Below are 14,387 nucleotides of genomic sequence, written 5' to 3' on the forward strand. Positions count from 1 at the left end.
CTGAGCCCAGACGGACGACCACCTGTGTGTTTAGACTTGTGTTTGTTCAGCTTCTTGTGGTGTTTTGGTAGAGCGATTCTGTGCTACTGAGCTGCAGTATAAAGAGAAGAAGCCCAATAACGGACCTTCTGATCTTGTGTTCACCCTCAACCTCAGGGAGCCGTTGTGGTCCATGGGCTTCAGGAGGAACGCTGCGTTTGTTTGGTCAACCCAATGATGTACCTGGAGCTCTGTAATGATGAAAATGATGATGACGAAAATGATGATGATGATGGTGATGATGATGGTGGCGCCGATGATGGTTCTTGTTGCTTCTTTTCTTGTCCTGTTTCTCCTTGCAGCCAGTTTTTAAGATCTGGTGAAAAGTTCTAATGGTGTCTCTAATGGGGTAATAGATGTCTCTAATGGGGTTCTCCATGGTTTCATCTTCCTGACTCCACCACTGTAATAGTGGGTGTGGGTCTGCCGGCCTCTCTCACATGTACACTTGGCCCAGAATGCTGCAGCTCGCCTTTGCGCAGGGCCCTGCGGGTGAGAACACACTAACTGACCTCCACCCGCTTTAGGATGGAGTCAACGACCTTTATGTTCACCTACACATAATTGGGCTGTTTTCTCTCTGGCCTGTTACCATCTCACATTCCATCACATTCTGTCACTCAGATCTGCTCACCATCGCCTGGTTGTTCCAGAATCAGTGCTGAAGCAAAGAAGAGATTGTATACAGTATATGTAGTTGTAAGCACCCACACTCTGGAACGAACTCTTAGCTTGTTAGACTGGACCCTCTCTCGCATTTTTTTAGAGCTGGGTTGAAAACTCACTCACTCCTGTTTAGCAAGCAATGAATTCTCCATGAGGTGGTGCTACTGGGAAAAAATAGAAAAACAGAGGTGATTTGCTACACTCGTGCTACGCATTAACAACACGGTGTCGTAGTTCAGTCTGGCCTTAAAACTCATTTTCATGGCTTATCTCTTATTTTGGTATGAGTTATTTATTTTCTTTTTGTGCTTTTTTGTCATATTATGTAATATTCTTTTTTGTCTTTGATGCTTTGGTCATTAAACAGGTCTTGTCATTGTTCCATTGATGGTCTTTGCTAATTCGACTAGCACTTAGTTTTATAAATGTGATTTATAAATATATAAATGAAATGAAACGATAGGAGCTCATCGCTCCTGCCACCACACCAGGGCGTTGGAGCCGTGCAGGAAGTGAAGTGTGCGAGCTCTGCTAGGAGTCGTCTGTCCTTTAGAACAGCGATAAGGTTCGTCTGGAGTGGTTGAATAGCAATGCATGATTGTTTTGATTGCATTATTAATTGAATGTGACCAACATCTTGCAGTTTAATCTCCAATCTATTTGGGCATTCAGCATTCAATTAGTGGAGTAGAAATCTCTTATTTTTTCAGTACAAGAATATCAGTGTGTCTGTCTGACAGAAAGACAACAACTCCATGTACAAATTTACTGTAAATGTTGTTTGTAGTTGACAGACTGTAGTAAGTGTAGTTAGTGTAGTAAGTATAGTAAGTGTAGTATGTGTAGTAAGTATAGTAAGTGTAGTAAGGGTAATAAGTGTAGTAAGTGTAGTATGTGTAGTAAGTGTAATATGTGTAGTAAGTATAGTAAGTGTAGTATGTGTAGTAAGTGTAGTATGTGTAGTAAGTAATAAGTGTAGTAAGGGTAATAAGTGTAATAAGTGTAGTAAGTGTAGTAAGTGTAGTATGTGTAGTAAGTATAGTAAGTGTAATAAGTGTAGTAAGTGTAGTAAGTGTAGTATGTGTAGTAAGTATAGTAAGTGTAGTATGTGTAGTAAGTGTAGTATGTGTAGTAAGTATAGTAAGTGTAGTATGTGTAGTAAGTGTAATAAGTGTAGTAAGTGTAGTATGTGTAGTAAGTATAGTATGTGTAGTATGTGTAGTAAGTGTAATAAGTGTAGTAAGTGTAGTAAGTGCTACTTAAGATCCAGACCTCTGCCACAGCAGACAGTGCAGGCGGGGTGTACATAGGGGTGTAACCTATTTTAATGGCGCTGCCATATTGCATTCTGAATTATTAACAGCCAGTAACTGAGTTGCATTATGCTTATGTTAGTAAAGCATGTACGCAGTTTGACTGTTGGTTATGTATGTGAGTGCGTGTGCGCGCATATGTTTGTGTGTGTGTTTGTGTGTTGTGTATATCTGTGTGTGCGTGAGTATGTGTTTGTGTGTTGTTTATATCTGTGTGTGGGTGTGTGTGTGTGCTGTGTATGTCTGTATGTGAGTGTGTGCGTGTTTCTGTGTGTGCTTATGTGTTGCGTATGTCTGTTTATGGGTGAGTGTGTGTTGATATGTTGTGTATGTCTGTATGCGAGTGTGTGCATGTTTGTGTGAGTTTGTGTGTGTTGTGTGTCGTGTGTGTGTGTGTGCGAGTGTGTGCATGTTTGTGTGAGTTTGTGTGTGTTGTGTGTCGTGTGTGTGTGTGTGTGCGAGTGTGTGCATATGTGGGTGTGGCTTTTTAGCACTCAGAGACTTCTGATCCTCCCTTTCATGCTCAGAATAAAATAGTTCACATTGTGTTAACTGTGTCCTTGTGTGTGCTTCATTGTAATGCTCTCAAGTGCAAATGAGAGAGATGTGCTGCAATCTGTCTGTCTCTCTCTCTCTCTCTCTCTCTCGCTCTCTCTCTCTCTCTCTCTCTCTCTCTCTCTCTCTCTCTCTCTCTCTCTCTCTCTCTCTCTCTCTCTCTCTCTCTCTCTGTCTATGCTGATCAAGCTCATAGGTCCCAGAGTGTTGCCATGGTAACAGCAGAGACCTGCCTTTGCCCCCCCCCCCCTTCCCCAAAGCTCCATTCAGACTTCTTTTCAAACTTTAAGACTGAAAACACTTTCATACACTTTCAAACAGGTGAAATAAGCGTTAAGTCTCTCCCTCTCTTCATCTCTCTCCCTATCTCCCCCCTCTCTCTTCCTCTATCTCCCTCTCTCTTCCCCCCTCTCTCTCCCTCTCTCTCTCTCTGTCTCTCTCTCTTCCTCTCCCTCTCCCTCTCTCTCTGTCTCTCTCTCCCTCTCTCTCTTCCTCTCTGTCCCTCACTCTCTTCCTCTCTCTTTCTCTCTCTTTCTTCCTCTCTCTTCCTCTTTCTCTTTCTCTCTCTTCCGCTCTCTCTTCCTCTCTTCCTCTCTCTCTCTCATCCTCTCTCTCTTCCTCTCTCTCTCTCTCCCTCCCTCCCTTTCTCTCTCTCTCTCTCTCTCTCTCTCTCTCTATCCTCAGGTTCAGACTGTGAGCCATGACCCTTTGAGAGAATAGAGGACGGAAGAAGGAGGCACCAGCCGTTCCCTCGTTCTTCAGCCGAGCCCCACAGAGAGAAGAAGAGTGTGTGAGTGCGGTGTGTGAGTGCGGTGTGTGAGTGCAGGGAGGAGGCGAGGACTGCGCGACGATAGTCCATGGATGCTGCCCGGATCAAGGGGACAGCACATTCTCATCTGACCAGGAAAAGAAAGATTTCAAAATTGAGTCGAAGGACAGAAACTCGCCATCAGGTGAATCATTATGTCTTCAAAATGTATCGACATTCTATGTTTCGCTTCCTGTCAGCTCCCTACGTGGGAAGACAAGGGCGTAACGTTTGCTGCCTGCGAGACGGCAGGAGCGCTTCAGCGCTATCACACAGGGTCATGCGTCAGCTGAACACACTGGGAGGGGAACACACACTGCCCAGTTCAACCCGATACACGTGAAACCACAGTTGGCTAGCAGTGGTCTAACTGGCAGAGACACAGGAGCCTAGAGTGTTGTGTGAGAATCACAGCCAAAAGTCTGTAGCATCGTGGGGTTTTAAAGTCCATTTTTTAGTTTGTCTTCCACGTATCAGTCACATGACTGTGGTCATTCCTCCACCGATCTCATCATGCTCTAACTGCCCCGTCCCACTGCAGGCATGGTGTGTGAGAAGGGGATCCAGATCCTTCTCACCATCGTGGGGGCATTCGCCTCCTTTGGCCTGATGACGGTGGCGATCGGCACGGACTATTGGCTCTACTCGCGGGCCGTCATCTGCAACAGCACCGCGAACGTCACCCAGGACGACCCCCACAACAAGGACAAGAAGGACCCCGGAGCCCTCACCCACTCTGGCCTCTGGAGGATATGCTGCCTGGAGGGTCAGCAGCATTCTGGGATATGTAGTTCAAGTGTAGGACTACTCAGTGGTTATGCTGAATTAGATGGAAACTTGTGGCAGGAAACTTATGCTATTTCCAAAGATACAGAGGACATTTTAACTTAAGTAGTTTAATGTTTGCTCGACAAATATGTGAAAAACCTGTAGAAATGTTGACTTAATATTACACTTATTGTGCATGAAACTTATTTTTACTCCTTCCTATAATGGGAAGAATCCGTACAATTCCCGCTCAGTCCATCGTGTGAACTATGAGATGGAAAACTGTATGAAAGCCAAATGCTGTTCTTCTTCATTTAGCCCATTTATATGGAGGCCTAGTCTCATGAGGGAGACCCCCCCAGTCCAGTCAGGGGTGGTGCGTTAGCATTTTAGCACCTCATTTTCCCGCTCATCTCACCCCCGCTCACGCCCGTCAGTTTGTGCCCAGTCGTTGGGTCCTGCTAATTTAGCTTTATGGCTAAGCTCTGTGATAACAGCACATTCAATTAAAGATAAGCTCGGCCTCTAAATCAGCCCTTCAAAGCTACACCCGCACCGCAGCCCCTCCCCCCACTCCAGCACCATCAGACCTCTTTTCATTTCTATGCTCTTGTCTCTCCTCTGTCTCTCCCCATCTGGAGCATGTGTGTTTCCCTCTCTCTCTCTCTCTCTCTCTCTCTCTCTCTCTCTCTCTCATTCCTTTGTCTTTTCCTCCTTCTTCCCTCAGCGACTGTCGTGTCGCACAGTTGGCACAGTTTAGAGGTCAAGTAATCCTCACAGTCCCCCAGGGTTCCCAGCCAAGATGGACGCTAAGTAGCTCTATAGCTTAAGAGTAAGTGAAGTGGAAAAGGGAGCCTTTGCGGCTCCATGGATGCCAAGGCTTCCACTCAGACACCCCCCCTCCCCCCTCGCCCATCTAAAGACAGACAAGGTGCCGGTGATCCGTGATTTTTTGACATTCCATAACGTCACTGTCTGCTTGTCTCACCAATGGTTACCCTTAACAATATTAGGATGAATGCATGTTTAACGGGCTGTTTTCATACAGCTCCCACATGAGACAATGTAAGGTCAGGATCACAAGGTCAGGATCACAAGGTCAAGATCTCCTTTCGAAGTGCTGACCTCTTGTGCCTCCCATCTGTCTTACAGACTAATCTCCACCAGAAGTTAAAAAGAGAGAAAGCGAGAATGTGAAACGAAAGTGAACCTCTCCCTCTCATCTGCCCGCCCCTTGTTCCATCTGTCTTCACACCAAACTCTCCCTCCATCCATCACCACCAGTCATGCCACCATCATGGTGCACCCTGATGTCATCATAATGCATCATGCGGTCTGTGAGCAGTAGGCCCCAAGCAATGGAGAGGGTAGCTATCCAACTGCCTGCATGGCTCCGGGACTTTCTGTACAATTTGTATTTGAGTTTATATACATTTATTGTCAAGTTTTACATGTATTCTTTACATCTTATGTTTATGCAGTGCAGAATATCAGCATGATTCCTGCATTATTGCTGCATTCTTTGTTTACGCCAGCTCAGGACAGGTTATGTGACCCCAAACTCCTATATATATTATCCCGCTTGGTTCAGTTGATATTGCTTTCATACACACCATCATAATTCCAGTTGTACCTGTACGTGTACGTGTGTGTGTGTGCATGTGCGTGCGTGTGTGGCCGTGAACGTCCTCTTCCACGTGGATGCTCGGTGATGCAGGTTCCCGTGACCTCTTGCCCCGGTCTGTGTGACCCTGTCTGTTTCCACCTCCTCCCCCTGATCTCCTCTGCTCCTCCCTGCAGGGCTGAAACGAGGTGTGTGCTCCCAGATCAACCACTTCCCCGAGGACGCCGACTTCGACCACGATGGAGCGGAGTACGTTTTACGTAAGAGACCCTCCTCCACTCGCTGTCTCTCACAACTGGGGGCTGGGGGGAGCTGAGGTCCCAGGGGGGGTATTGGGGAGGGGTGGTGTCATCTGGGGGTTGGGTAGGGGGCAGTGCTGGGGGGTATTGGGGAGGGGTGGTGTCATCTGGGGGTTGGGTAGGGGGCAGTGCTGGGGGTATTGGGGAGGGGTGGTGTCATCTGGGGGTTGGGTAGGGGGCAGTGCTGGGGGGTATTGGGGAGGGGTGGTGTCATCTGGGGGTTGGGTAGGGGGCAGTGCTGGGGGGTATTGGGGAGGGGTGGTGGAAAAGGGCTTCTGCATTTTGTCCTCATTTCTCTGCATTGCTCTGCATCCCCTTTAAAGAGCTGGAGTCAGATTTTTGTTCAGCATGAGAGGCTTAGAGTCTGGATGAATGCTACTGCCTGAAAAGCTTCAGGGATGCTCAGTGCCAGTGTCAGTTGCAGCTGTGGTCTGTTTTCGCATCTGCGTGCACACTCACACACACACTCACACACACACGCACACACACGCACACACACACACACTCACACACACACACACACACACGCACGTGCACACATATACAAGTAGACACACAGACAAACACACATTCTGGTTGGCATTTGGTTGGTATTTCAATGGCATTTCCCTTCACTGTCCCAGCTAAGCCTGTCCCAGATGGGCACTTGGGCTCTTAGGAAAAGGAGCTTCTTTCCTGGGGGTTTTGGGCTTTTTCATTCATGCACGCAGCCACACATACCACACACTGCAGACACTGCAGATGATTTAATTATGCAAATGGGGCAGATTAATTAATGTTTTGCATATTCAGTGATTTGATAAGATAAGGATCCACGTTTGCTGTGACGTGGACAGACCCTTATGCCCCACCTCCCACCTCCTCCTCCCTCCCACTACATTAAACCCCTCCCATCTCTATTTCTGCCTCCCCTCCCCCCCCCTCCCTATAGGAGTGGTACGGGCCTCCAACATCTTCCCCATCCTCAGTGCCGTCCTCCTGCTGATGGGCGGAGTTTGCATCGCTGCCAGTCGCTTCTACAAGAGCAAGAGGGACATCATTCTGGGAGCAGGGATCCTGTTTGTGGCAGCAGGTGCGCTCACATCCTCCTCTTCCTCATCCTGCTCCTCCTCCTCCTCACTGGCTGCACCTGATATGTAATAGGCATGTGCAGACAGCCCAGTATTTGTAACTGTATCTGTACTGGGTGAGGGAGCAAAAGTATGTGTATGTGTAGTGACATAAAAGTGCATTCATGTGGTAAAATTGAATGGGAAATGGGGACATCACATGGTCCAAAACTCACCTTCATTCTCCCTGTGAGCCAAAAGCAGCGTAATAGGTTATGCAAATAACTCCCAAATATCTCAGTCATGTGACATCAGCTACCCGTTCATTTGGGTATTCACAGCTTCCTATTGGCCGGTTGAAGTTGGTTCTGCAGTACACTTCATGCTTGGCAGATAAGCTAAATGAAGATGTGATCATACATTTGTTAAGAACTGATTATGTCCCTCCTTTTTGATGCATCCTGAAAAATGAGATTTAAATCTAATTCAAATATTTATTTAGTAAAATATTATTTCAATTAATTGTTAATAATTTATATTCCAATTTAGACATGTCATTTCGATTTGTAAATAGTTTAGGCTACATTTCTACTGTAAGGAAAACCTAAATTTAGTTTGGTTTTTGGTGATTTTATACATCAGAACTAACTAAGAACATGATACATTCTGCTATAGTTCACATATTAATCAGATGACAAAAGACCACCTCAGGTTTGAGCTTTTAAATCACCACAGGCCAGACATACAATCATTTTTCAATAGAGAACAGGTCTATTTGTGTGAGGAGAATTTCATTTTAGTCTCGCCCATGGTGATATCGTACATCACAACTGGCAACATGGCATGTTGTGCACGAGGTAAATGAATACAAAACGTACACACAGGGGCACAGTGAAAGTCTAATTCCCCGTAACGACGGAAGAATACACTGAAAGAAAAACCCAGTTTTAGACTGGCCCAAAATCATTTTAGACCTCAAAACTAACTGGCAACACGGCCAGTGGAGTGCACTGGTGCACACAGGGAAATGGAATCAAAGGGAGATACTTGGAAGCACACTGGCGACCTTATTCATGTCTGGCCAGACAAATAGTCAAATCTATCATACAAAAATGGTCCCTGCCTGTAAGTAAAAACCTAGTTTTAGGCTGGGCCAAGATAATTTTACACCTCAATTTGGAAACCTGGCATTTTGAGCAATAGGGTATAATGGCAAATTAATAAGAAGCTGAAATTTCATATCAATTTTGAGGGCTTTAATGACCTTGGGCCAGACAATAAAACAAATGATCCACAGGACAGAAGTCCCTTCCTGGGTGAATAACCTGGTCTTAGTCTGGTCCAAGATCTCTCCAGACCACAAAGCTAACTGGCAACATGCGACAATGAGCAATGGTGCACATGAATCAAAGAGAGACATTTAAATGTAAACTTACTCTTGTCAGATCAGACAAACCTGTTTGCAGTGTGTCTCAAGATGATTTAAATGTAATTTATATAAAAGCCACTGTCATCTTTGTTTTTAAATGTTTCACATTTTGTTTTAAAACATTTTATTGTCATTATAATGTGTGTTTTGGAGTTATATGTATTCTTTTAGAATATATTATACAGAATTCAGTAAAATCACACAGTAATCCAGCTCAATAAAACAGCAAACCACCATCTCGACCCTGCACAGCACAAGGTCAGAGGTCGATACATTTAAAATTTTGCTGCTACTTGTCACATCTGTTTCATCACTCAAGGCGGCAAAAGTGAATGACCGAGGTGTTAATACTGCTTTAGTCAATGATCAGTATGTTTTTAATTCCACTGAGGTTGCCATTAAAAACACAAATCAGGTTTTCAGAAACATGTAAAAAAAACAAAACATAAAATGGAATCAGTCATCCGATTTAAATGTGCGTCATCACGATTCTGGAGCTGTTAACAGAATGGAAGCAATATCCTTCACCATCTGCATTTGTAAAAGCGATGCTGGTGGACTATCTAAGCCAAACACTATTACAGATGTACGCATTTTAAATACTTCACCCCTCCATAAAAATTTGCTTCGAAAAGTGCTGTGGTATTCGACACACCCCAAATTTACACCCCCTTTAAGAAATCAAGAAAAATTATTTTACCTATGTGCATCATTGTTCAATGTACCATTTTGCCTGTAAATTTCCAGGTATATATTTGGGGCAACCTGAAATTCACTGTGCTTAGGGACAAAAACTGCAGATAAAACTTAGGGATAATTTATATGGCAAAGATCACAAAGGCTTCAAAAATGTCTGGAATCTGGAATTTCAGGTTCTTACTCATTTGGTTTCCAGATAGTTTTAATAATATAAAACCAAGTTTTTCTTACATGAAGGGACAAGTTCTATATGATGGATTTCTTAATTATCTGGCACAGTTATCTGGTCCAACATAAATAAGGCCATCGGTATTCAAATTTCCCATTTTTAATTCATTTACCTGAGAGCACCAGTGCTCAATGGGTGATGTTACCAGTAACATTTGAGTTATAAAATGATTGGGCCAGCCTGACACCAGTTTTTTTAAGAGTATTAGTGTACATTCATTACTTTTATTGAAACATTATGAGCAAATTATGCACATGTCTGATCTGAGGTTATTTAAAATTCAAACCTGACCCTGGTAATTTTTCCTCTGATTAATGTGTGTACTGAATGTGTCATGTTCTCAATTAAATTTGACATTTAAAATAATCAGGAACCAGACTAAATATAGGGGAGTAGACTGTTCTCCCTTACAGTAGAAAAGTACCCTAAAAGAATTTGCATATTGAAATAACCCTGTCCTGATTTGCAAACTGAGGTGGAAAGCTGTGAAACCTAATTGGCTGATAAAAGTGGAAGGCTGTGGAATCCGATTGGCTGACTGAGGTGGAAGACCATGGAAAAATGCAACTGGCACAGTTTGCATTGTGAAATGCATTGTGACACAGATTGAGTGCAGTGGAGGGATGAAAATGTTATTGCAAACAGGAGAGGTGCTGTTTCCTCTTTAACATTTAAATCTTTTTTATTGTGGTGGTGAATTTGAAAAGTACCAAACGCTTGTCGCTGAATGCAACTGCATATTAACCCCATAACAGTTGTTGCATCACATGAAACTAATGCTAATTTACATCGGTAAATATTATAATAAATTTATAAATAATAAATCTACTCATAAAGCATCCAAACATTTTACAAATGTAAATTGTTGAATGTGAATTGTTGAATTTCAAGCTAAATGTATGATTATATTGCCATTGCGTGTATTTTTATTTTAATTTTGGTACTGAATTCCATAAAAGTTGGCAAATATCTTCCCCATCAAATCAATCTCCGCTTCACAAATTGCAGGTACAATAGGAAAGCAGGAGATAAGTAACATTACAATAAACTATTTCACAGTAATGAGGAACACCAATGTAATATGCTTTTTATTTTTCTTACTGATCAAAATATTGGTAAATAATAATTTGCACAGTGCTGAAATGGTGCTGCATTTTCATTTGGCTCCAACACTAATTTGTGCTCAAATTCTGTCCCTGAATGTGTGCATAAATCACAGCGTTTCTGTTGTGATGTGCTGCTCTAATGTGGGCTACTGTCTCTCTCCCTCACATTTACTCTTTGTAAAATAAGCTTTTGTACTTGTTATCACTTGCGTGGAGCCTCAAGTCATTAAAGAGAGTGGCCGTAGCGTGGAATTAAACAGCTCACTTAAAGGTGTTTCGGTGGAATGCGTTAAATGAGCCTGTGACGTTAAGGGAGGGTCTAAGCCTCATGTGAGTGTAAAGTGTGTCTGTGAGAAGCCCAACCGAGCTTGTGTGTGTTCTCCGCCAACCCCCAGGCCTGAGCAACATCATTGGTGTGATCGTGTACATCTCCGCGGCGCTGGGTGACATCTCTCCGAAGAAAGATGAGGACAAGAAGTGGCAGTACTCGTACGGCTGGTCCTTCTACTTCGGTGGCCTGTCCTTCATCCTGGCGGAGATGGTGGGCGTGCTCGCCGTGAACATCTACATCGAGAAGAACAAGGAGCTACGATGCCGCTCGCGCACCGACATCTTCAAGAGCACCACGCATGCCATGTTGAGATTGCCTAGCTACCGTTTCCGTCGCCGGTCCCGCTCAAGCTCCCGCTCCACCGACCCCTCCCGCTCGCGGGACCCCTCCCCCGTAGGCGGGCCGCCAGGGAGCAAGGCCTTCGGACTGCCCCCATCCACCCTCCTGTCCCAGGGCCCCATGTCCGTGTCGACACTGCCCAACCCGCACTCACGCTCCCACTCAGCCCTGCCGGGCGGTGATATTTCCCTCTACGCCCTCTCGCGAGACCCCAAGTTGGGGGCTCTGGGCGGCCTGGGGGCCCCTCCGCTCTACGGCACGGTGGACCGTGCCACGCTCTACCAGCTCCACAACTGCTTCCCCAAAGAGGGCGGAGGGGGTGGGGGCGTGGTGATGAGCGGCACCCTACCCCCGCTCAAGGCCCACAACCCGGCGGGAAACTCGTCGGGCGGAGGGGCCTCACTCGGCAACTCGGTGGCTCCGCCTTCACAGCCTCCACCCTTCTCCTCCTCCACAGTGGAGAGGGAGCGGGGCATGAGCACGCTGGACCGGCTGGGCAAAGGTGAGAGCAACTCCAACACGCTGAACAGGAAGACCACGCCAGTGTAGAGGCGGAGAGCACAGCAGCAGGGAGCATTCAGCCAGAGGAAGAAGGTTCTGGAAAGGACAACAGGAAGTAGAGGCAAGGAAGAGAAGGAAGAAGTGATCCCTTCCTTCTTTCTTCTTAGTAGAACACGTGTTTTCACTTTACGATAAATACAACTCAAAGATTGAACTAGTGACGAACAACTCATAATAAAAACAACAACAGCAACATTCTTCCGTTTTTCTTTTAATACTGATGTTTTATAGCGTTTCTATTTAACTTCATTAAATAATATTCATTGGATACTGTGAAGTTTGCCTTTTTTTTTTGCTTTAATGAAGGAGAGAGGTTGTTGTTGTTGTCTTTATGATAATACTGAATGACTGATCCTGATGTTGGAAACAATTCTAGTTTTAAACTTTTGATTTGGATTTTAAAAGACATCAACTGTGACTCCTATACACTGACAATGGCCACTGCAGAAGCATGAGAGTCTATAATTGGTGAAGGATGAGAATTATTATTATTATTATTATTATTATTATTATTATTATTATTATTACAAATAGCATTACCACTCATGTATTTTCTGGAAATGTTTTGTTTTCTACCCTGTGCGAACACAGTTTAGTCTTTATTCTGTAAATTGTCTTCCAGTTCTGTCAAATGGAGAATAGAGTATGATGAACTGACCATACTGACCATGTGTTAAAACAAAAGACATTTTTATATGAAACCTGCCATGGTGTTATTTTTGTTGATTGGTAGCGGTAGACTTAGCAGTAGCCTTCCCAGTAGTCTTTCTGTTGGGACATTATGAAAGTCGCTCACCAGGACGAAGAGGAAGAGAGATTTGTAGAGGAGGAAAAGCAAAGGCCATTCTTTAAGAGCTCTTATTTAAAAGTGACTTCTAGCCAAAACTGTGCTTTCAAAGGAAGGTGGAGGAGTAGGATGTAAAAAAAAAAAAAACTATAATAAAAATGATAGACAGGGTGAGAGAATCAAATGAAATCTTTTGAAATGCCAATGTATATTATAATTATGCATAACTATATTTGAACAGAAAAAAAATATATAGATACTTTCTTTGAAGTGAGTAGCAAGTGGGTGTCAGGGTGGGGCCTTTTTACCGGGGGAGGGGCAGAAACTGTGGGCAGGTTATTTGTAAGAATCTATACATTAGGACACTGTCTTCCCTGAGCCCTGATTGGGTCAGACGTGTGTTGGGGGCATGCCCTGTCATTTGTGTTTTTCTCTCCCTTGTGTGACCATATGACCATGTCAGCATCCCTATGGCAATGCTCTGACAAAATGAACTTTCACTGTGTTGCGCTCAGTCCCAATTGACCTTTTACCCTTCCGCTTCCTCCAATGAGAGACTCACATGTGGTGTTCCACTGACCCCATGTGACATGGGGCTTGGCCCAAGACACTAAAGCATAAATTAATATTACCCATAACACACTACTGCAGCTGGAGGGTTTTTTTTTTAAACCAGTAAATTCAGTGCAAAAACTACACACAGACTGCATTTATGTGGGCAACTCTAAATAATATGTAGTGGAGAATAGATATATTTAAAAAACAATATGGTTTATCTAAATGTGTGATAAACTGAAATACTGTAATGCACGAATTTTTATATATAAAAGACCAAGACAAGCTCAGCGTGATGTCATTCTTGTTTTTTCCTACAAGAACAGTGAGGCAGGTGCAATTCATAAAGAAAAGTGTTCTGATCTTCCACCGGAGTGACTAGGGGTGTAACAATACATAATTTTTAAGGCTTGATATGATTTTCAGTTGACAAAAAGATTTTTTTGATTTTGGTTTGACTCTGCAGAGCTCTAAATATAAACTAAGCAGAATATTTTGGCTATAAAAAATTGATATTTACTTCAAAATAAAAGATTGCAAAGTAGCATGTTCTTGTGCTACTGAGCGTATAACATAACACTAAGATTGAACTGCTTCAAATAAAACCTTACACAGTGTATGACAGCCCCTTAGAAGAGATGGAGTGGAGCTGGAATTATGATTATTGAGGTGACTCTCCCTCCAGCGTCCCCCCACAGCCTGCTGCCGTGCTGGGCCAGGCAGCTGGGCCCGCTGTTGTGCTCGGCCAGGCCGCTGGGCCCCCTGCTGTGCTTGGCCAGACCGCTGGGCCCGCTGCTGTGCTTGGCCAGGCCGCTGGGCCCCCTGCTGTGCTCGGCCAGGCCGCTGGGCATGCCACAGAGGTAATGGAGTGTTCCAGCCTGCAGAGGGACTCACGAGTGCTTCGTGCTCCCACTTTCACCCACCTGCTTAAGTGTAAGTGCAGGATGAGCAGTGACAGCAGCGCATTAGACCCACACGAGCAGGCCGCACCGCACCAGTGAGCCCAGCAGTCTGTCAGCTCCTATTACAGATGCAGGCTCGGGTGTCTACCCATGGGCTCTGATTTCCCCACTTCCGCAACCCCAATTTAGTCGTACACACATGCGCATGTATGCACACGCATGCACATGCACACACACACACACGCCAAGCAACCAGTCACCAGTCACTCTACAGCTTGATGTTATGCAAACCATTGCAAACTCATTCACTGAAGGTCAAGGACATTAA

At 44.5% G+C, this 14,387-nt stretch overlaps 1 protein-coding gene across 1 annotated transcript in view; it reads left to right on the forward strand.

Annotated features, from left to right (window-relative positions):
* The window catches only part of cacng8b (calcium channel, voltage-dependent, gamma subunit 8b), a 23,389-nt gene extending 10,588 nt beyond the window's left edge, over positions 1-12,801 (forward strand). Inside the window, exons 2-6 of the mRNA XM_076971119.1 lie at positions 3,258-3,526; positions 3,923-4,147; positions 5,950-6,033; positions 7,004-7,144; positions 10,980-12,801. Coding sequence (XP_076827234.1) covers positions 3,925-4,147; positions 5,950-6,033; positions 7,004-7,144; positions 10,980-11,803 — 1,272 coding nt within the window. The 5' untranslated portion in view covers positions 3,258-3,526; positions 3,923-3,924 and the 3' untranslated portion in view covers positions 11,804-12,801. The remainder of the gene's footprint in view (positions 1-3,257; positions 3,527-3,922; positions 4,148-5,949; positions 6,034-7,003; positions 7,145-10,979) is intronic.
* Positions 12,802-14,387: the final 1,586 nt, after the last annotated feature.

The sequence above is a fragment of the Brachyhypopomus gauderio genome, chromosome 13 (genome assembly GCF_052324685.1).
Source record: "Brachyhypopomus gauderio isolate BG-103 chromosome 13, BGAUD_0.2, whole genome shotgun sequence".
Lineage (NCBI taxonomy): Eukaryota > Metazoa > Chordata > Actinopteri > Gymnotiformes > Hypopomidae > Brachyhypopomus > Brachyhypopomus gauderio.